The sequence below is a fragment of the Neopelma chrysocephalum genome, unplaced genomic scaffold, assembly GCF_003984885.1.
Source record: "Neopelma chrysocephalum unplaced genomic scaffold, ASM398488v2 Primary Assembly neopelma1_44, whole genome shotgun sequence".
Classification (NCBI taxonomy): Eukaryota; Metazoa; Chordata; class Aves; order Passeriformes; family Pipridae; genus Neopelma; species Neopelma chrysocephalum.
The window spans coordinates 13,052,050-13,075,836 of record NW_020897703.1 but is presented as its reverse complement, the minus strand read 5'-3'; the positions used below and the strand labels follow the sequence as shown (position 1 = coordinate 13,075,836).

The window sequence follows — 23,787 nt, the reverse complement described above, 5'->3', positions numbered from 1 at the left end:
GGCCCGCCGCGGTCACCGCCCCCTGCGCGGCCCCGCGGGACGGTCCTGCACCTGCGGCCGGGCGCGGCTCCCGACGGGCTCCCGCCTCGGAGCCCCGGGCGCGGCTCCGTCGCCGCTGCCGCCTCGGCGCCGCTGTTGTTGCACAAACGCGCGGCAGCGCTGCTCCCGAGATGTGCTAATTGGTACCTGGCTGGCAGGGCGCGGGGCCCCTGTCCGCTCCCCGGCACAAAGTAGGCTGCTAGGAAATTTGAAATTGCCTTTCAGCCTAAAGCTGCCTTACCTGAATGTCATAATTACAGTAATTATGTACATCCAAATTACATGCTAATTAAATTAGAATCAAATCGCTCTAAATCGAAATCAAATGAGGTAGCGAGAATTAATCAATGACAACATAAATAGAGAGCTTCCTTCAGGGATATTTATTGTACCGATCTGAGCAGCAGCCCGATCTGGGAGTCACCCGATTATTTACTTTCGGAGCAGGAATAATTTACTGCACGGCGTCACTTCCAAGCCATGGGTCCGGCGGGGCGGCAGAGCCGAAGCGCGGGCCGGGAGCCTTTCCCCCGAGGCTCCCCGCTGGCCCTGCCCGCCCCGAGAGCCGGGTGCCGGGGCCGGCGGGAGCGGGAGCCGTGCCGGTCCCGTCCCAGCCCCAGTCCGAGCCCGCCGGGCCGCGCAGCAGCAGGGGCCCGGCAGAGCCGCCCTCCCGCCCGCCCCAGGGGAGCCGGCGGCCCGCGCTCCGGCGCCGGGCAGTCCCGGCCGCTGCGCTCCCCGCCAGGCTGTGGGAGCCGCCGCACGGCCTCGCACAGGGTTAACCCTATTCCGAGGCTTGTACGAAGATAAATAAATAAATAACTCTGTCGCTAGAGCTGCTCTTACCGCCATCTGCGAACCGACAGCACCTCCTGCCGGGGCCCGCCGGCTCTGCCGAGCACCCGCGCTCGGCCCGGGCCGGCGTGTCCCGCGTTCCTCTGGGCCGGGCGGGGCCGGGCACGCGCAGCCGCCCCGCACCGCGGGCGGAGCCGTCGGGCCCGCCCGGGCACAGCGGCCAAACGCAGCCCCGACCCTGCCCCTTCTAACCCACCGGCCCTGCCCGCTGCACCCCGGCCAGGCCCCAGCGTGGCGGAGGCGGCCCGTCCGTCCTGCAGCTGGGGGCGCTGAGGGTCGCTCCTGTATCGGTGAGGGACACAAACCGGCCTAGGGAAGGTACCGAGAGCGGTGATCCCCTTCCTCTACAGCCGCACCAACCTTCCCCCGGCAGGCTCAGTGGTTTGTTTCAAAACTCTTCCACACGTAGTCTTTGCTACATCCAAAATGTCATGATTCTTCTGCCAGCCTTTTCCCATGCGAAAAGGCAGGATGCACATTGCACACAGTTTAACTACATGGAGAGGAATGCAGAGCCCACAAAAAAGCGTAATGCTGTTGACGTCGAGCAGTCCATCGTTCTTCAGGTGGGAGTCAGTTGCATTATGGTTGGCAGATTCCTGTGCCAAACACAAAACAACGAGGGAGCGCCCAAAGCAAGAGACAGTTCTTTGGAGCAGAGGCACCTTCCAGTACTTACTGGTTATTCTTCCTATCTTTCATGCTGCACTTAACACGAAAATGTTCTACCAGAATATGCCTTTTCCCCTGTCACATAACTCCATCCTCTCTTACAAAGAAGGATAATAAATCCTTTGCAAGAGGTTTTGTTTAGATTGCCAGAACAGGCATTTTGGCAGTCTCCTCCTGTCCTTTCTACATCAGAGCTTTGACACACGCATCGATATAGGGGGGGTGACTCTACTGCAGCGGAGTCACCACTGCTGTGCATGCTCCTTAACTCCCAGCTACTTCAGCAAGAACGCCTGGAGCAACCTAATGCAACGCACTGAAAAGGTGACATCCTTTAATGGTTCACCCTTTCAAACTCTTCACGTGCACTTAGACGATAAGCCAGGTCACTTTCACCATGTATTATTATACTCTGTGCGATGCTGAAAATCTTCTGAGTGACCATTTTAAGAAGTAGAAGTGGCCTGGTAATAAAAGATAGTCCCATTTGTCCTGTGAGTGAGGAGGATAAGAAAGTTGCTGGAATACTGAGCACAGTGACTCCTTTTCACATGTCCACTAATGAACGTACTTCCATCTGGCATCCTAAAAGGGCAGAGAAACCTTTCCTTTGCAATAAAAACCTTGTGAAGTGTTGCCTTGTGCATTTGTACTGATTCAGAACTCTGGAGAAGGCAATTATTACTGGTCTTTAAGGTATTTTATTATGGAAGTTCATCTTCATAGCAGTGTATGCAGAAAATGACTGACAATCTTTAAAAACACAGGAAGTTTGTTTCATGAAAACAAAAGGATGACTATTTACATTAACTTTCTACCACAAACAAGAAAATACCTGAAACAGTTGAGGCAGTAAATATTCTTTTCATGTCTTGAGAGATTATTGAACAAAAACTTGACATTGTACTGACACATACCAACAGGGGTTCAAGATGTTTAGATAGCCCTGACCAAGCTGTACACTGCAGGAGGCCAAAAAATGTTGGCTACACACTTATGTGAACTATGTCTCTCTCCTCTGTTGTTCTAACTCATGAAATTGATCTCTTACAGGGAACTTTAGGAAAAATGCTTCAGTATGAAAAAAACAAAACCCTCTACAAGACAATGCTTTGATATCTGAAGCAGTGATTTTATCCAGAACTATCTCAAACGTTTATTAGCATTTAGCATATCTCAGGGCTCCTCCTGATTTACTCTCTGCTTCCCCTCACAGTTGTGTCTAAACAGAAATCACCATCAACAATCCAAGAGTATCACATACTGCTTTGAAATATTTTAAAACCCTAAAATCAGGTCTATAAATTACTGCATGTATAGAAGGGGTATTTGCCAATAAGCATATTTAGATAGTAAGAAAAATACCATAACATTTATACCTAATTTACAAATATTCCAACACGATAGAATTGATGGTGTTGGCTTTATGTAGGAAATGCTAGTTACAGAGGTTGGAAAATGAAAAGCAGTATGTAATTGAGCCCTTGTTAAAGGTATTCATCAAAACCCAGAGACATTCTTGTTTGCACCTGTCCTCTATACTATCTATTTTTTTTCCTCTCTCTGCTTCTGCTTCTACTGCGTCTGCTCCTTTCTCTGTGTTCCACTTTACTGCACTTGTCCCCATAGCCTTCTCTACATTTTTTCTTCTCTCTGTGTACATCTGTGCTGGGGCTTCTGGTTTCATTTCTCCGGTGCCGCTCTTCACCAGGGCTTTGACTTGGACTTTTTCTTATGTGCCTTTGCCTGGAACTGCTGTGACTTGTGCAAGGGCTTCTCCTGCTCCCCTCATTCATGCTTTGGCTTCTACTATCCCTCTCCTTTCTTTCATTCTCTCTCGTGTTGGCACTATGGTATCTGCTTTTGGACTTTCTTTCCTCCTCACAGGAGTTCCATTTGTTGTTCTCTGCAGAACTATCTTGCTTTAAAAGTCTGTACTTCTCCCTATCTTTGTCCTTGTTACCGTGACTACTGGAGAGATCTTCATAAAGTTTTTCCTTCCTCATCTTTGCCTTTCCTTCTGAATCGCTGCTGCTGCTAGCCTCTGAAAACTTGTCTTTTTTTCTTTTCTTAGAATCTATCTTCTTTTGTGCTGCTTTATCTCTGCTGTCAGTCTCGCTATCACTGCTGCTTACTGAAGTCTCACTGGAGGATGAGGAAGAGGATCTCGTCTTATGTTTCTTGTGTTTACTTTTGCTTTTTTTCTTTTGCTTTTTCTTCTTTCTGTCTTTCTTTTTCTTTTTCTTCTCTAGACGATCCAACTTCCTTTTATTTTCAAAATAAAAGAGTAGCACAATTAGTGTGTTAAGATATCCTCAATTACAAAGCTATTGTCTTTTAAAATTCACCACTTCTGATGACCAACCCAAATGCACTCTTTTCCATATAAATATGTTGAATTCCTTTCCTCTTTTAGCAAAGTATTATTTCAAAACCTCCACTCTGACATTACCCATAGTAAGTAAACCACAGCTGCTCCCTCGAAACAAGAGTAATATGATTCTTTAATTCTTTAATTTTCAAAAAGATAAGTAAGATATGTCAATTTTGGCCTTGTAACTATGAATAAATACATTCAGTAGTGCTTTTTTTTTCCTTGTCTGGCTGCTCTGAAAACTTTAGAAAATCATTGCTGCTTTTGTTTGTGCATTTTAAAAAGAAATTTTGAAAATGAAAAAATGCAATTAGTATTCAGTTTCAATTAATAATGAAAACTGAGACTCTAAAGCCTACATCTCTGAGTTCTCCAGGAAAATAATACAGATATTTTCAGTTATCTCTTCTGCCACAACTAGATGTTTACATTTTCTATATGTAAATACAATCCATCATGCACATGCATTCACTGCTATTTTAGTATTTTCACATAGTTTTTATTTTGCTTTTTGTGTTTATTCTAAAAAAACCCCAGTGACTGAATAGTGAAACTGCTTTCAGTGTATTAAAAAAAAATCCCTTCAGATTAGTAAAATCTAAAGGAGCCAAATATTTACTAAACTTCAACTTTCAAAATATAAAGGATTATAAAAATTTCAACGTGTTGGGCCAGCAGAAGTTCAAACAAAATACCATTTTAAATGACTCAAACTACATACACATTCCTTATTTAAAAGGAACATAAAATATGCCAACTATTTTCAAAGAATTATTTATTACATATGTGAATACCATACGTACCTACTTACTTATGTTCCTTAGCCATTCACCTTCCTCCACTCCTCCCACTCCTTGTATATATGACATCTTTTAACCTTAAAAGACCATTTTAACTGTATGCCTGTATGCAGTAGTAGGTATTTCTGATTTTAATAATTTTCAGGTTATTTCAAGATAACATTGCAAGTTAACAGAGAAAAGAAAAACGTAAGTCATGTGACACAAAAATCAGTTGGATAAAAGCAAAGCATGGAAACCTCATTAACTCAGACCCTCGGGGGCAGCGAGCTGCAAACCCTGACTCGAGCACAGGGTGAAGCTGGGCCAACCTTGGCTCTGGGGTGCAAGGTCACATTCAGTTCAACCACATGGCAGAAGATAAACTTTGTCAAATTGTAAACCATTAAAAAAGAACACAGAATTTTTAATCACAGAAGAAGACACTGTAAACAATGGAGTTCAGAATAATATTTTAAAATAGCCACTGACAGCATCTTCAATGAGCCAATTATTATTTCAGTGTATCAGTTAAATTGGAAACGAGTTCCAGTACAAAGACATCAAAATAAAACAAACAGATGAAAAAAAAATCATGCTGCATAATGCTATTTGTGGTCAAGTGTATGTTAAACCAAGCTCATTTTTTTTGTACTGATAGCGCTGAATGGCACCAAAGAGTTACAGTGCCAATCATGGAGTCACAACTACAGGTGATACAGAACTTCTCCACTAGGTACCACACCTACCTTAAAAGTTTCTGTTTTTGTTTGGTTGACAGTGATTTTAAAAATTCAACTTCTGGATCATCATCTCCTTCACTTGCAACAAACTCCTAGAAGAATGCAATAAGACATTAAGTTATTATATATAAAAATAGTATTTTCATTCGGATTTCTGTTTTAAAAGTGATGCCTCTATGTACCTTATTGTTGCACAGACACAAATAGACTTTATTACTAAGTCAGCTTGAGACTCTTTCTAAAGAGCAGCATACCCACTACAGTGAAAAACCCTGACATTCTGTCTCAAAGCTGAGTAGGTGTTATAATGTGGGGGTTACACAACACGAGTTATTAGTAACATACGAAAAAAGCCCTGCTAGGGAAAGAAACATTTCTGAAATAGTTAATAAAAATGAGCCAATTTGGAGCCCACGGTTCCCCAGGATAAGTCACTCCGTTGTTATCATGCTTGGATGAATAGGCAAGATGCTAGTCCTGCTCGAACTCAGAGTAATTTAAGCAAATTACTTTTCTGTCTCGGTTTAGTCATTAGGAAAATGGGTATTAACACATCTACTTCACTGTTGTGTTATTAGTCTTTAAATGTTCATAAAGTGTTCTAGCAATGCAAAATACTGTAATCATATAATCTACATACAGTAACGCAATCAGCAAAGCATAACTACTTTGAAGACCCTGAATTCCTCAAATTATGTGCATCTGGTACACTGCAGTTCTTCAGAGTGATGTTTTTAATTTTAGTCACATTCGGAAGGGGAAAGAAGAAATGAAGATTAAAAACCTTTTCCAAAGAAACCCCTGCACACCTAGCATAAAGCAAACATACTGGTATCACCATGATTCACTTAACAGTGCCCATATGCTACATTTTTGGGCTACATAGCTTTTTTAAAGGCGAAGGTAGGAGACACAATGAATTGTTGATTTAATGAAGAGCTCAAGACCAGCTTGTAGTCATCCCCTCTTTACTAGTGGTCTGACTATCCTGCCGTATGAACAAAGGTTATTTCAAGGGGTGTATATTAATTCTTCACTTTACATTTTTGTTAAATCACCTCAATTAGAAATATACTTTGTGCAGACTGAGTAAAGGTAATTGAACATTTTCACTCCCAGAAATAATAGCTGAAACAATAGTGAATCAAGTAAAAAAAAACTCCTTCAGATATAGCATTCCTGGCAGTAATTATTTGTGCATATGGTCTCAAACTTCATCCAAAAGCTAGCACTGCATCAGAAGGATGCAGCAAAACCCCTAACCACACCTTCAAGAAAAATTCAATTTCTATTTACTCAGAGCAGGGATTTAATTTATTATATGTGCTTTTAAAAGAAGTAATTTATGTTTCACCGTTCTGACAGAAAAAAGCTGGAAAACTGTAAGTTTATGGACATTTTTCTACTGGTATAGCTATTCAGCTTTACTATGGATATGCATATTTGAAAACATTAAGTAACAATTCACAAGCAATCACATTTAGATTTATAGACATTTTCACCTTACTGGTAAAAAGGTATTACCTGTGATGGATCATTTGCGGTCAAGTTTCTCCCCAGTACATTTTGTTTCAGTGCAAACCCACTGTTTCTCATCTCCGCTATTAGCTCCGAGGGGTGCATTGATGGCCCTGTTCACAAAAATCACAGTTTGAATGTATCATTTATATCTCTCTACCTTTTTTGGACTCCACAGTAGGAATTCAGTTGAAGCTTTGTTAAGTAAAATCACAGCTGAATCAACTCAATAATCTTCTGCTGAGCAAATAATCAGATATGATTTTCTAAAACAGCAGTCTGAAGATTCAGAATGGAAAATAATTGCATTTTTCTTTAAGTACAAGGGAATTCTCTTATGTAACTTTGTCATGTTGAAAACAATATATTTAGGTAAGTCTAGTAATATATTTTTATTATAGTAAAAAAGCCCAGGAAACCTAAATAGAGCGCATTAAGACTTTTAGGTGCCTCCTTTCTCTTAAAACAATGAGAAAATGCACTTCTAATATGTCACTAGTAACACATTTTTCATAATGACACAAATATTTGAACTTCAATGTAAAAAGTAACATCAGAAACATAGTATACTTATAGAATATAAATACATAAAAAAAAAATCTATGTCCTTACTTATTCTAGGGACCACCATATATGCCAAGTCTCTAAATGTGACCTCCTCAGAGAGTTCTGTTTCTATTAGCTTAAAAACTATGCTATATATTCCATTGGCGTAGGTGTTTGGGATTAAGCCTATGCTTGCTTTCTTTGCAAACATCTAACAAGTAGTACAATACAGGATGTATTAGGTATCATTCAGACTTGACTGCATAATTTATAAACCCTGTAACTCACTCTTAATGCTTTAATTGAATCCCCATGATCACCAAAACTTCATGTACTTCTCTGATAAGGTACTTTTTCTTCACTCTAAACATTCACTCTTGTTAGGTCACTTCCAGTAAATTTCCTTCCCAGTTCCTTGTTAACCTTACTGTCAATGAACCAGCACTCCTGTGTAAGGTAAATGTATATTAGGAGTAATGTATAAGAGACGATGGAGCACATGATTACTATCACTGCAGTAAACTACTGTAAATTATAAGATTAACTAGTCTTATGAAACATACTGATCCTGTTTTGTGGTTTTAAGAGTTTCTTAGTTGTGGAGTTTGACAAAACTCTTAGATTTTTAACACAGACCAGTATGGAAAGTAAAGGGAGATTTTCACTATGGAATATATAGGGAAAGTAATACAGCACTTTCTCAAAAATGTCAGCTTCTTAGTTTTCCCATATAATACACTACCTTGCAGAAACGAGCAGGCCTACATGTAAAGCAGGAAGAAAACAAAGCTTTGAAAATGGTTTAAGGAGCCCTCGCATTACTTTTTTTTTTTGCACAAGTTCTTTATTTTGTTAGGCAAAAGAATTTTTTAATGAGATACCGTTTAGTCTTTCCTTGAGTTTACATTTTTTTTAAGTAAGGGGTTATTCCCCATCCCCCCATATACTTTACCAAAAGTGCTTTTTCTTTTTACGGGTTACAGTGTAATTGTAAACTCACAATTAATTAATGTATAGAGGCTCCAGTGTCTACATCTTTGTGTATTTCAAATTTAAAACCTTGCTCCGCTTGCCCAAATCTACTCTGGCTGGAACAGAAACCAACATTAGACAGACACCTAAACACAGAATTTGGTACCAGAAGATGCCTTGATTTGAAAAGTTCATATAAACCAGCCATAGACTTCAGTCAAATACCTTTTATGAGGAAGCCAAATGGAGACAAAGCATAGAGTCATGAAAGAAGATTTCACCATACCAAAGAAACCAAAACATTTTACCAGTTGAAGGCTGGAATACCCCTATTATTCAAAGTCAGTAAGAGCCACTGCCTAATGAAGTAACTTAACTACCTCCTTAGGTATTTCCCTTCAGTGTCTCAGCATTTTACACATTTTGATGTGTTTCTGATACTTAATTATTCTCATTACTGTGATTAGATAAATGGAGAAATACACCTTGTCCAAATCTGTAGAGGTTTGCAAAAGAACTAAGACAGAAGCCCTAACGTTGTGTTTCCATATGAGGATTATGGACAGAATTGAGACCAGAGAGGCATGAAGGCATATCAGCCTTCAAAATCACATTTCAAAATTAGCTTCTAGACACAAACCTTTCTAGCATTCTTTGTGCATAACATTGAAAAGAGGTAAGCAAAATAACTTGCTCTTTTACACAAAAAGTTTATAATGAATGCCCAACACTACTGATTTTTGTGCATTTGTGCCCAGCAGATGTCAGTTGTGCTGTAATGCACAGATCCATAGAAGTGAACAAGAGACCTGCCAGAGTGGCTGCCCAAGCTGGGATCCAACATATTTTGGAGTTAGATTCCATGTACTTTTAGAGGTGAAATCAGCACCAGGTTTAAAAACCAAAAACAGAGGTAAGCTTAGAAGGAAAGTAAGCCAGGATAAAAATAAATTTATTTGACTTCTCTTTCCTTGTATATTAATGATGTCAAAGAGACATTCATAGCTCCACCTACAATATTTTAGTTGCAATGCAGTATTACCATGACAAGGACAGTTACCGAACTGCCATTATTCCTGTTTTGTGGATGTATACAATCTGTATCCAATGCACCTACAGAAACTCAAACTGAAGTGGTTTATGAATAAATTATTTCTGTTTTGGTCTCCCTCACAGTTGTGAGGGCAACTTAGGTTCAGCCTAGCTTGTGAGAAGATGCAAGAATCTCCACTAAGCTTTTCTAAGTACATTATTTTTACTGTAACTAAAGGTTTTAGAAAACACTAGGAAATGACATTCAGAAAATAAACCAACCCCATAAATGGAAGCAGAGTCAAAATAGAGTCCTATTTCATAACCCTTCTGTGTGCAGACTCCAGCCAGGCATGACACAGGCAGCTGTCTACAACATTGATTATGGAGGACACCTCTTGCATCATGGCATATATGTAGTTTTAAAAACATTAACATTTTTGACAGGATGACAGAGGTGAACCTGCTCACACTTTTTTTTTTAACAGCTAATGCTGCTGAGCTTCTCAGAAGTGCTGTTGCCCAATGACAGCAAGACAGCAGTAGGGACACTAGAGAGAAAATAATCTCTGATCTGGGAAGTCTAAAGAGACTGTTTTCTACCTGGTTACAAGTCCAGGCTAAGAAGTTCAATTAAGACATTATATTTGACAATGGTTGCACAGTTTAATAGCAAACTTCTATTACTATCTACTTTCTGCAACATGAGAATCAAGAAAACGTTTATTCTTATAATTAAATTCCTTTGCATGGAATCAAAGGAATCTAATGCTTGGTGACTTTCTTTTCCCATCCATACCTGAACAGACTGCTTTTGATTTATAGTTTAATGATGTTGATAAGCAGATCTGATTTTCTTTGAAATATCAGTGACAGATTGAGGTCTCCCAGGATTCCTAGGCAGAACTATTTTATGTGCCAGCCTTGAGGCTTGTAACATACTTCTTTTTGGGATGCTTGTTCAAAGAGTCTTAAAAGGTGTAGATGCCTATATCTGTGAGCAAACAATCACATTCCCATTTCTACACTATAAAATTAAATAGGGGATTTCCCCTGGCTAATGACAGAGACAAAAACTGTAAAAGAAATCCAAAACACTGAGCCTCACTTAACAAAAGTTTGAAAACCTCAGAAGCGTCCTTGCCTTCCCTATTAAGCAGTTGAAGTCTAAACCTCGAAGTCACCAGTATACTGGCTGGCAGAGGACCTCTTCCTTTATTTGGTGTGAATTGATTGTGGATTCCTGCTTGTTGGAGATGTGACTATGCCCAGTGTGAGGTAAACCTGGCTTGCCTGGTAACCCAAAGAGGTAAATCTTTTCAGCCTGTCTTTGGTTTATGACTACACTTATGCCATCACCCTTCAAGATTGTCAGACAAAACCGTACTAGGAGTATCTGATAGCCATATGTAACAATTAAGTCATCAGCTGTAAAACAGACAGTAAAACTGAGCTGAGAGGCTCTCAGTTGGCTAAAATCTTTGTCTATGATGATAGCTACTTATTCTTGAACAGCACCCATCAACTTGCAAAGAATCACTCCTACGCCATCAATGGCCTCATATACACATTCCTTATGGGCTTGAGACAACCTGTGAAGAAGCTACCTTTGTGATCTCATGCAGGTGAAATCATCTAGAGATGACATTGTGCCATGAGCCGGCAGAACTTTAGATATAGGAACCCTGTAAAAATAGCTGATTGCTACAACTTCTGACAACTAGTCTCTCAGCATTCTTTCATCAGCAAACTAAAAATAAGTTCAAAGTTACAATCTGTTTCTTATTCTTTCTGAAACAAGTCAAATACAGTACCTTGCTATTTTTGAACATGACTGTCAAGCTTATTTTCTGAAATTTGCATTTTGATAGAAAAAAAAAGAGAAAAAAAATCTTTAAAACTTTTCCAGATGACACTTGGTTAAAACTAATACATTTATCTGCTTAAAAAAATTCATGGTCTTGGAAAAGCTTTTTGCCATCTAGTGTAATTAACTGCTTGTGAATATGATACTTATTTTTAAGTGTTAGGACAACTGACAACTTGTTACATTTTATACAGTTACAGGTACTTAAAATTATATTAAGAGTTTGCACAAAAAAGGCTCCATAGTTGAAGACCTACCAAAGGATTTTTTAAATATTTTTTCATTGCTATTATAATTCTCAAGAAATAGTGTTGCCAAGCAAACAGGTTAGAGTTTCTTCCTGCTTCTTACTTCCCACAGAAGTTCTTGCTGCATTAATTCTCTCTGTTATCTTCTGCTTAAGACAGTATTTAAGGGTAAAATTCAGATAGCTTAGTTGACTCGAAGAGCTGGGGCACAAAATCTAGAAAATCAAACCATTCACTGAAGTGTGAAAAGAAGGACTTGAGTCTTCACAAAGTACAACCCAAGTGCAACCTTAGTTCGACAGCTGTTGGTGCAACCTTATAATACTTGTATAATTAAATAAACAGAACAGATGTAAATAATTTTTTTTTTCTCAGCCCTATATGAGCATCAATTATACTGGATTGCAGAAGGATATTGTATTAGAATTTCTATAACATACTGTAAATTTGCTTTTTTTTTGAACAAAGATCACTCCAATTTCTCATCACACAACTGAGATCAATTTAACAGAATCAGTTCTGCTTTTACTAAGCAATCAGGAGGGGAACAGAATTCTGGATTTCAACTACTTAAGAGCCTACCTCACAGCAAGCACTCCCACCCTGCATTACTACCTCCCTCCTGTCCCAGAAACAAGAGAAACCTGTAGCTGCAATTAATTTTCTATTCTGTCTGTACTCCCCTTGAAGCTACAGAGTGTATGTAACACCATGTTGTTGCCAGAAGTCTCCTCTAAGAGGCACAGGCACAGGCCTGTCCTTAGGAGAACAATGCCAGCTTTAACACACACTCCAGCAGGCCTCCCTTAGAGTGTGTAAAGCACATTTTTCAAATTATCCAATATGAGGAAACAGTATGCTAAAACGTCTTTTCATAACAACTGCGATTAAATACCACTTTTTCTGCTACACTTTTCGTGGTAGTAAGGACAGACCATAATGGTATGATTGCCAGTATCACCAAAAATAGCAGTTTTACTTCCATCTACTCATGATGCATAGTATTGACAGTATTTGCCCAATTTATTGATAAAAACTTTCAATACTGTCACCAGTGCAGATGAGCAAACTGAATTAATTCTTTGCAATCAATTAAGTTTTAAATGGATTTTTATTGTGGAATATATAAGGAAAGCAAAGACATAAGAACCAGTAATATTGTGACCATTATTCCCATCTGTGGAAGGGGAAATTACAGTAAGTTGTACTTACATAGTAGCTGCAGCTATGGAACTATATGATATTTAAAATCCTTTCCAACCTAGGCCATTCTATGTATTGCCATGAAATGAAATAGAAAACTCTACGCAAAGATTACTGGAAAAGGTAGTAGATTCTTCATGGTGTCATTTTAATTACAACTACTTACTTTTATTTTAACTAATGTTCATTTTGTGTATCATCAAAACAGAATATTTAGAATAGGGCTTCTCTGGAGCTTCCCCTTCCTGAGAATGTGTTCTGGCATGGGACATCTTTTAGCTTACAGATGTGATCATTTTAATCTAAAATTTTCACCATCATCACACCATCAGATTTCTCCTGACTTGGTAATAGAGAGACAATTTACATGAACGTAAATGTAAACCAAGCACACTTGTGTATCTGCTGTCAATTAGCCAGTATACGTCACACTCAGTACACTCCACAGGACCATGTTTAAAAATTATTTTATGAATCACGGACAAAATGCTCTCAAGGCTTCTCCTTTATTACTACATATTTTTTGTTAACAAAGTAGGCCTAAAGCATGTTGTCTTCATCTTTTTTAATATGTAGCTTGGACCACACGAGGCCATAACTCTTCCAAACTGAAATTTGATTTTATACATAACAGTGATTCTAAAGCCATGCTTTGCTGTGAAAAGTAAATAGAAAAATACACAGGGAGTACAGAAACACCTCTTTCACATTAACCAGGTTTTAGAAAACCATTCTGCTCATGGGTTTTAGTCTAGCACATAATCACATGAAGGATGAATACACTCTGAATTGAGAATGCTGCCTCTCTGGGTGGTAGCAAAGACATAACATATGATACAATGCTTTTCAGGTTTTGCTTTAGAAGAGAAACTAACTTTAAAATTAGCATAGACAGTTTTGTCAATGCATCCATGCACTTTTTTGTTCTGTCCACAGAGTTTCATATGGTAATTTTTATATGGCTTCAAAGGAAATTGAACAAAAAATGAAAAAAAATTACAGAATGAGCTTAATCACGCTGCATAGTCTGTGAACTTTTATTGTGGTTTTGATAGAGATAAGAGTAGACACTTATTTTATATAAAGGATAAAGAACTATTATCAAAACTATGTGATCATGACACATAGTAAATTTATGCTGCCTCCACTACTTCAGAATTGATCATCTTTTACTGATAATTTTTCTATCTATTTCAGAGATGACTGCATTTAGACCATAGTTACACTTCAAAGCAACTGCTGCAGTTGGCATTGACTGAAATCAATGACTAAAACCTCTAGCTTTTAATTAGCTCTTCTTCAGAGGGCCTGCAGTTTAACTGTATTTAACACTTTAGCACAGAATTTCAGTGTAATTTGCCATGCTTTTGTCATATAGTATTTCAGAGAAATCTGAGTTTCCTTTTTACATTTTTGGAGTAGTAAAAACCATTTAACATTATCAAACTGCTATAGGAATCCATATTTATTGCTTAAATGCTAAGCACAAGACTTGTAATAGAAATTTGTATTTTATTCATTCACACCAAATACTGAGGCTTCTGAAGCATAAATGGAGGATTATTCTAAAATGTGACAGTTCTGAAACTATGTGAAGATTTAGTTAAGGTTCCTACTGTTAACAATCAAAGGTCTCAGCTGCAGATCGTGAAGGAAGGTATCACACACTGTATGTTTCTACAGTTGACCATTTATACAAATATTCGCAGTTAACGTATTCAAATAGCTTTTGTTTGTTATTATAGATTCAAGAGAACATTTAAATAAATTCCTGCATTCTCAATACAATGCAGACCTTTATCTGTTGGGAAACAAAAACCATGTTTGTCACCGGAAAACTGCAGTGAGATATAGACATAATGTAATATAGACCTAGATTTCCTTTTTTGCTGTCTCTGCGCAACTGACAATCTAAATCGTCACTATGGAAAGGTATCTTACCCAAAAGCTAAAGATTACTTGAACACACTAAGTGATAGATGGATGGAAACCACAACCACTATTAGTTTAGGGGTACTCGGGTGATGAAAAGAGAGAACACAAACTGTAGGAGCTGCTAATGGGTCTTTGGAAGGGGGCACCTGCATAGATATACCTGGAGTTTCTTTATCTTGGTAGACCATAAGACACTAGATACACATACATGTTGCTCCACTACAGTTTTACCATTGTGTGCCTGAATTTTCCACAAAGTGCTAAGCACTTTACAGTACTTTCTTCTCAGTAATTCCACTGCACGGATCACATGTGAGCTCTAAGCCATTCTAGTCAGCTCTAAGACATTCAAAGCAGTCCACAGCAGAGAAGGATGCTCAGCACTCACCAGGCTCAGCTTTCATAGGCCAAGAGCACAAGAACATTTTTTAATGTTACCATCCCACTTTTAACTATGCTATTCATACAATTACTTCCCCATTTGAGACACCAGCCTTACTTCCTACTTCATAAGAAAGTATAAGATTCATAGTGGGTTCTTTGTTCTAAAAAATATTTATTATATAATAAGAGTTATAAGCATTCAAGCTCTCACATCTTTTTAGTAATCCCACCCCCCCACACATCTGCCTAAACTATCACTGAACGAGACAGATTGCTTGCAGGCAAGAAGAGGGTAAAAAAAAAGGTATTCAGTTTGTCCTAATTTTACCTGACCAAGAAAGTTGAAGGAAATTTTGAAGTAAAATAACAGTATTACTTCAAAACATTTTGCACAGAACACCTAATAACCTCTATTCTAATCAAGTCAAAGGCTTTTCAGAATTCACAAAAAGAGCACTGAAAACCACAAAAACAACAGATGCTACTGGTTAATGATAAAAATGGATTGTAAAAACAGGCAAGCTTTGAGATGCTAGTAAACTGGGGGGTTTTGCTAGTTTGCATTACATATTGCATACATGCATATATACACAGTGGCATGTAAAGTCAGAAGCACAATGGATATTTTCATCTTGTCTGAACTTTGAAAGTTAGGATTCTATCAGTAAAACACCCTATAAATCAGTTTAGCCCAAAAAAGCATTTTGATTGCCTAATTTAGCTTTGTAAAGGAGAAGTAAATCTTCTAAGTTGGTCTCTGTAAGCCTCACAGCTGGAACATCCTAACACTACTTTGCAGTTTCCAGTGATCAAAGTAAGTTACTTTATATCTAAAATGAAGAATTTCATAATGGAAATAATGCAACACCGGGGGGTGCAGTTATCATGAAATAATTACACTCCTGGGAGATTACAGACAAGGCTGTACCCCAGGGGTGTGATTATCCCATGATAACCACATCCACTGAAATTGCCTTATTGCAAAAATAATCTCTAGTCACCGGTGAGATATTATTCAATAGGTGCTTTTTTAATGGTAAGATTATTATTTTTTTTGTATGAATTACTACTAGATTAGTAAAATGGTCCCAGAAGCAAAATAACCAAGCCACCATGCCTAAGTTAAGGCACTGATTGTAATTATTTTTGTTTGCTGGAGCACTCCAATGTATGTCAGATCTTGAAAGACAGCAATATACAGTTCTGTGCCACAGAGATGCTTTGCCCTGCAGCAGTTTCACCAGAGGAAACTGAAGTCTGTGACCGGTCTTTGCATACGAGATATTCAACACTGAATCCAAAACAGCAATTGCCAATCAGTTTTATGTGCCAAGAGGAAGATTACAACGTAGTCTTCACACAAGATTCAAAGAAAATTATCCTTCTGCTGAAATGAATCCCAGCTTATAGAATTTATGGGAAAGAAAAACCCTATATTGGTTATGATGTGGGAAAAAAATAAAAATCTATCTAGTCAATCAATTTCCTTAAAGGGAAAGAGAAGAAGAACTATAGGAGTTTCACTTTCATTTATTTGTACTCAAACAAACTCTGACGCTGAAAAAATAGTCCAAGTCCAAATAAGACTTGTTCTTTCTGAAGCAGGAAAAAATTAGAACAAAATACAAGCTGAACTTGTATCAAGGCCTGATAGAAGTCTCTGACAGGGAAGCCAGACCATTTCTTAAAACCTATTTCTGCAGAAATTAGCGATGTCCTTAGAATAGCAGATCCAGCACCATGAGACCAAGTATTCCCAAGCACTGATTGCTTAGAGATTCATTACCAGCCAGGATGCTTTGTTGTACACAGACCAGAGTCTTCCAACACTGTGCTGATGCATGGTGTGCTCTAACAAGGGAGAGTATTTTCGAAGTTTGAAGAATTCTAACCTAAATTTAGGTACTGTAACTACCACGCACTGCCTACAAAAATTATTCTGTTTGGTTTGCATGAAAAGGATGCAAGAGCGACTTCTATTAGGATGAAAAGAGTATAAATCAGAAGCAATAAAGTGCTGCCAAGTAAATAACTTCAAGAGCAATAGAGCTTTATCCACTGACTTCATAAAAAATTTCAAAGATTTTCTCTTAAAAAAACAAAGTTTCAGTGATTTATAATGTAAATTTGGTTTTTCTAATACAATTAATTTCACAAACTAATTGGAATCCTTATATATTGGGTATTGTACTGAAATTTTATTCTGGTTTCACTTTTATTCCTCTTTATATCTGTATTTCTCAGCTGTACCCTTTCATTCATGAGACAATATTTATATTTCCATTTCCTGAAAAACAAGCTAGAAACAAGCTTCCAGTTACCTCCTAAATATGGAAATACTTCCCGACTTTTGAAAGTGCTCTAATAATTTAGCACAATGTTTTTCAACTCTTTGAGAGTTCATTGCAAATGTATTCTTACACATTTAGCTATTAAAAAGCCCAGTCAAATAAGTTTAATACACATTCCAGACCTGCTGTACACAACAAGCAGCCACTCTCTATCCTTGAAATCCCTATTCATTGCTCTGTTTAGAGGCATGTGTTTTCCTCTACATTTTAGAAACTAACAGACAGCTTCAGGAAAATTGTACTAACTTTATCTGACCTTAGAAGCCAAGTCGTTTTGTACTTTTTTTTTTCTGGTGCTGACAATTACAATAAATGAAAAACTATTTCCATGCTTTTTACCAGTTTTCTAAGCACCAGCAGACACACACTTGTGACACATGTCACAAGGTGCCAGTGGGACGCAATTCACATGCAATTCAACTTGCTTCAAGTGCAAGGAGTTTTTTAAACCTCAACAGTAGTTCACAAAATACAGAACGGTTCCATAAAAAGCTGATCTCATAAAAAGTCTCTGTCCTTTACAAAGTACTGTTTTCTAGAGTTCCAGTCAGTCTAAAGAACAGTGTGGCAATAGACATTTTTGCAGTAGTATAAAATAATAAAAAATAATCAGTAATTTAGTCTAGAGACAAAGAAGCAGCTTAAGAGTGCATGCAATGATTGATAAAGAGAAGAAGGAAGAAGCAGAGCTTGAGGAGATGTGTTTGCACAGAGGAACAGATGAAGGTTCTTGGAGGTGGAAATAGATGCAGCAGAGCTCACTGCAGATCTGCAGCACTGTAACAACCAAGGAGAATACTCAGCAATGCAAAGATAATTACTTACTCCCATCCCAGCCAATACATGGGATGGTGTCAGGCTTTTGATTAAAAATCCCACTTTTTTTTTTCTTAAATGTGTGACATAAGCTTTAACATGCCCCATATTAGATTCAAGACCATGTACAATTCAAGAACTTATGTTCTCACGTAACTGTAGTGCTTCATTTACACACATGGAATTTCCAGAAGTCAAAGGAGTGTAACTTAACTTGCTATTAAATCAGATGAAGTTTTAGAAGTTGATGAAAGGATTGTATTCCTGAGGTTACAAAAAGCAGAAAACCTTTCATCTGATGATATAATTAATATTACCACCTTCTCAAAGCCTTGTATTTGCTATTAAATCAAGAATTTTAAATTGTTTTGAACTTTACCTACAGAGTTTTTACATAGTCTCCCTGAAAGAAAGAGAAAGTAGCAGTATCATTACAGCTGACTATTCAAATCCAAGAACAGTGTCTTACAAATTATATATACAAATCCTGATCTGTCGCCCACCCCTATTCCCTGAAATCCTTCCTCAGCCTACAATCAGCCTAGCACACTGTCTTCTGAGTTCCAGAGTTGAAAATGAGAGGGCAGTGGTGCAGTGTGAGAACATCTAAGTAGTTTCACATCACTTTCCTTCATGCAAAATTCATCATATATGCGAAATCCTCTCTTTAGGCTTAGAAAGACAGTTTAAAAAGCAATCTGGAGGACATCTTTCCAAGCGGGAAACACCCACAGCAGTCAAACATTGCCTACACCTACATAGCTCATAAGGTTTGAAACAAGCAGTTCGTCTTCTACTGGCACTGCAGTGTGTCTGTATTACACTGTACTGAATAATACGGAGTCCACATTCAGGTTTGTGCAAGCCTGTACAAATACTTTCTGTTTTCTCAACCAAACACTCCTAAAATTTACACATGTCATTTGAATTGGGGGGGTGGGAGTGAGTTCTGTCGCACAGAAGGATATCGGACATGCAAGAGCTACAGTGCTCTAAGCACAATTTTTTCTAAGGTAAGAATCAGGCAAGAAAATGATTTAATATTATAACCTATTGAATAGAAAGGCTGAGCAAGTCAACTACAGGATGAGTAATATGATGGCATAATCACCAGTGCCTAAAAGAAGAGTAAGAAACACCATTTCCTTTAACTCAAGTCTTGCAGGCTCCATCTCAAAGAAACTATATATCTAAGTGACCTGTATCTGAAAACCAAGATTGTTTGTAGCCTAAATACTACATAAAATTGTTATAACTTCAACAAAGATAGAAGAAAACCTGATGCTATCAAGTGTGCAACTGTAATGGTATCCCTGCAAAAACACATGGCTTTAAAGCAACAATACAGCAAGGCTGAAGACTCCCCCATGCTACCTGATGTTTCTTTAACGTGCCACAATTTTAAGAATCTTGAAAGTATTACAGACTTGGGTCAACTCACAGAAAACGAAGTACCGTAGGAAAAAAAAACCCTCAATTTGAATGCTTATATCCACTTCTTTAAATCTAATCTACCACTAAATGCTGTGTGACTTCAAGTAACAGGAAAACTAATAGAAGAAAAAAATTGTAGTTCAAGAAGCAACAAGAAGTCAGCTGAAAGGAAACCAGGCATTTGGAAATCCACTTATAGAAGCACAAATACATAAAAAAATTCCACAAACCTCTCCTTTTTACCAAGTGATTAATAAAGATATAGTGATATATTCCAGCTTTTTCATGCAGTTTGCTTGAATTTGAACTGAGACATTCTGACAATCCATTCATTTTTTTGGTGACACAAATTTTGCCATTCTGATATAAAGCATCTCATTGCAGCTTCTCAATTTTTGCCACAGATAGGATCAAAGCAACAGTCATTATGGAGTCTTTTTAAATGTGTTATTAATCTAAAAATTAGGTCCCTGCAATTTGAAACAATTAACTCAAAATTGTGGATCCTACATCTGGAATTAACTGTTTTCCCCATTTCATCAACTCTTCTTAAAACCTTCTAAAATTCTTAAACCTTCTAAAATTAAATGTGATGAGTTCCCCCCAAGTGTCTAAGCAGCACATTTAAAACACATTCACTGCCTACCTGAACCATCACTGGAGACTGAACTCGCATTAATTCCAGAAAGGCCAAATAAGGGACATTCTCGATCAGTGTTTATATGACCCCACTTGTGGCATTTGATACACCTCACATTCCGCACCTAAAGGGAAAAAACCAGGTGACACAATTTAGCTAAAAATACAACCTAAAATTTAAAGAAATATCTGCATTATTAGGCATAAGAGAAGCTTTCAAACTCACTGAGAAACAGACGACAAAATTAAGAGAGTCCATGTGAATGCTCTGCAGTTAGATAACATTTGAAACATACTCAAGACATCCACAGAGTGAAATTTATGTAACTTGCCTGGATACCAAATGGCTGATCTCTGATATTCATATCATCCTTAGCATATCTGTTACACAAACACAAAAGAAAACAAATACTCAATTCACTGTTATTTTTTAAAAAAAATCATACACAAAACTAACTTTTGTTGTTAGGTTTACATCCACTTCAGAGATATAATTCTTTTAAATATTGTTTTTAATGTATCTTCAAATATGGATGTAAAAGTCAAAAAACCCCAAAGCTGAGCAAGGAAATAGTTCCAGGTTTGTGGGTTTTACTAATTAAATGTCAGAACATGAAAAGATCACACAAGTGACCTGTTCAAAAATAAAACAGAGAAAAAAAAAAGGAAAAAGAGGAAAAGCATATAAAGGGTAAATAAGAGGAAAAAAAACTTATTTAGATAAAATCCAGAAATCTTACTTTTCTCGAGGGGCAACTTTTTGCCATTCGAATTTGTATTCAGTCTCTCCTTCTTGCTATAAAACAGAAAACATGGTAAGTTAGATTTTTTTTTAGAATACGTTTTAAGTGGGAAGAAAACTTAAAGAAATGATGTAATGAAATACCTCTTTTGTTTCCTCTTTGAATTTTCAGAAATCATGCAAAGAAAAGAAATGATATGTTAGTTATGTATGTAAAATACAGGTGGTGTCTAAGCTGAAGACAAAACGTTTTATGGTTTATACTTATCAATAGTGAAAATACTCAGAAAGCAGCTTTATTTAAATAGAGTGCACTTAAAATAATCAGTCTCTAGTATACAATTATAAATCCTCTAAACCCAGAATCATCTTCTAAAATTATACTGATTTGTCATACAAGTAAAAACCTTTAAATATATTTTTCCAAAAGTAGTAATAATACTTAAAATATTTTTAAAAAGTTTAGCAGGTACTTAGTAACTTCTGTTTATGACAGTACTACATAGGCATAGTCAGATCCCCCAGAGACAGGTCAGGCAGCCCTTTTGACTAGAGAATATCAGTATTTATTACTTATATAACTTCTGCAAATTAAATTTTTGCACTGCTATTTCCTATGTTTGACAAGTAACAAACTGAATTATTTGCATAACTTTTAAACAAAAGCAACCTGCTATTTCTACAAAGGAGAGTAGGCCAAAATACAGGTTTGTGTTGTCCAAGTCATTGCCTTGGTAATGCCTAGTCCTCCCCATCCAATAGCTTTATAATTGGCTAAAGAAACACCCTTGGTCAAGGTCAGAATTTATGCTTTTTCCTGGAAAGATATTTTATCTGTTTTTCCCCTTCACACTGAACCATTGCTTAAAAAAACCTCAACCATTCTCTTTGAAAGAAATTAAAGAAGTGTGAGATCAAAATTATTACATACTACATACATGTCCGCATATTCCCACAGGAAGAATTAAAATAATAATACCTCCTAGCATTACCTCACTATGAACATGTTATTTTAAAATAAAAAACATTGTGCTTATTTCTTCAGAAGGTTTTTAGTTTTGCAGTACTGTCTGCTCAGAATCAGAAAACCACAGTACCTTTCTTTGCTCCAGGTGGGGCTTCATACATGAAATTAAGACCATTCTTCACACGCTCATCACCCATAAGCAACCTAAATAAAAAGGGTAGAGCCTGAGGTGTTACACACAAAACAGTCACACCCGTATCACTTACTAAAACAAGAAGAAATGCAGTATGAAATTGTTGTAACTGGCATTTTTTCATTTCTTAATGTAAGTAACAAAAGCTGAGCATCAAGAGAGACCAGACCTGAGAGACCAGTCAATATTTTTGCATGCTCCATGGTGTACCAAAAATCACACATTTCAATCACAACAGAATTAAGAACGCAGATTTCTATGTGATACAAATGTATAACTATACAAGATTTTCTGCTGTTCTGTGCAACATATTTTGCAACTAATTAGAAGACAAACTCAGGCCACTTTAAAGAAGTTCCTGTGACCTCTGCTTAATCAGACAACACTTTTATAAGTCACTGTCCTCTCCTACTACTACTGTCAACAGGAGACAGTAGTTCAAATTGCTCACAGTAAAATGGCGTTCACTGCCATGAAAACAAGAAACCGCAGGAAGAAGTGTGTGATCTTATGCCAGTTCTCACCTATTATCATAGGATTCCTGTTCTTTCAAATACTGTTGCATTAATTCTTCTTGTTTCTTCTTATCATATGATATTTTCTGTTCCGCCATCCATACCTAATTAAAACAATTAGGTTTCTATTTTAAACAAATACAAAAACTATCACAAAATATATTAATGTATAAAAACTCAACTGGCGTAATCTATACTTAACAAGGGAAGGCTGCCATTCTAATCACATAAAATACACTATTTTAATCCAGTATTGCAACTCCCCACGAGCAGTAATTTTGAGAAACTACAACTCCCAACAACGTTTACAAACTGAAAAGACAGGAGAAAATTTGGTAACTCAAAGAGAAAAGTCGGCTCAGAAAACACCCTGAGCACGTCACTGTTTCCCCTGGAGTGTCACTCCCTTGCCGAAGTCCCCCAGACCCCAAACCCCAGGTTCCCTCGGAAGTCCAGGACACAGTTCTGGGGAGGAGAGACCTGTTGGTTGGGTGTGAAATATGGACGAAACATGGGCACAATCGTGACAGGTGGTTTCCTGTACGGTGTATGGTGCCTGTTTATCCTGAGAATCAGGTGTTGAAAAGCTGGAGCCAGGAAAACGCGACAGTCCTACACACCTGTGGACACGAAAACCCGAAGTTTCCTCCTTCAAAGAGGAAGCTCTCTGCCCCAGCCCCGGTCCCATCCCAGGATGCCGACGAGCCTCGCTCGTGCCACTGAGGTGCCGGGAGCCCGTCACCCCCCCCCGGTACCCCCAGCCCCCCCTCACCTTTTTGATGTTGGACTTGGAGGCGGGGTGAAAATCCTTCTTGCACATGAAGTTGGCGAACGACTTCCCCATGGCGGCGGCGGGCAGGGAGCCAGGGAGCCACCAGCTCCCTCACGGACACAGGGAGAGGAGCAGGGACAGGGCTTGGGATGCGCCGGGGCCGCCTCGGCCGGGCCTTCCGGGTCGGCGGGCGG

General features: G+C 38.1%; 1 protein-coding gene across 1 annotated transcript; it reads right to left on the bottom strand.

Moving 5' to 3' along the window:
- Positions 1 to 2,244: 2,244 nt before the first annotated feature.
- Positions 2,245 to 23,778, bottom strand: CIR1 (corepressor interacting with RBPJ, 1). Its single transcript, XM_027678524.1, has 10 exons — positions 23,594 to 23,778; positions 22,831 to 22,925; positions 22,244 to 22,317; positions 21,291 to 21,304; positions 21,145 to 21,200; positions 20,737 to 20,785; positions 20,412 to 20,529; positions 6,984 to 7,090; positions 5,466 to 5,551; positions 2,245 to 3,828 (listed from the first exon to the last, which is right to left on the bottom strand). The coding sequence occupies exons 1-10, from the start codon at positions 23,663 to 23,665 to the stop codon at positions 3,105 to 3,107; spliced, it is 1,395 nt and encodes a 464-aa protein (XP_027534325.1). The 5' UTR covers positions 23,666 to 23,778; the 3' UTR covers positions 2,245 to 3,104.
- Positions 23,779 to 23,787: the final 9 nt, after the last annotated feature.

Excerpts from the sequence above, each read along its gene's own strand:
- CIR1 (XM_027678524.1), bottom strand. The coding sequence starts at position 23,665 with ATGGGGAAGTCGTTCGCCAACTTCATGTGCAAGAAGGATTTTCACCCC. Across the intron at positions 20,786-21,144 it reads AAAGTTGCCCCTCGAGAAAA|ATATGCTAAGGATGATATGA; the intron begins GTAAGATTTCTG and ends TTTGTGTAACAG. Across the intron at positions 7,091-20,411 it reads AGTCTCCAGTGATGGTTCAG|GGCCATCAATGCACCCCTCG; the intron begins GTAGGCAGTGAA and ends TTTTGTGAACAG.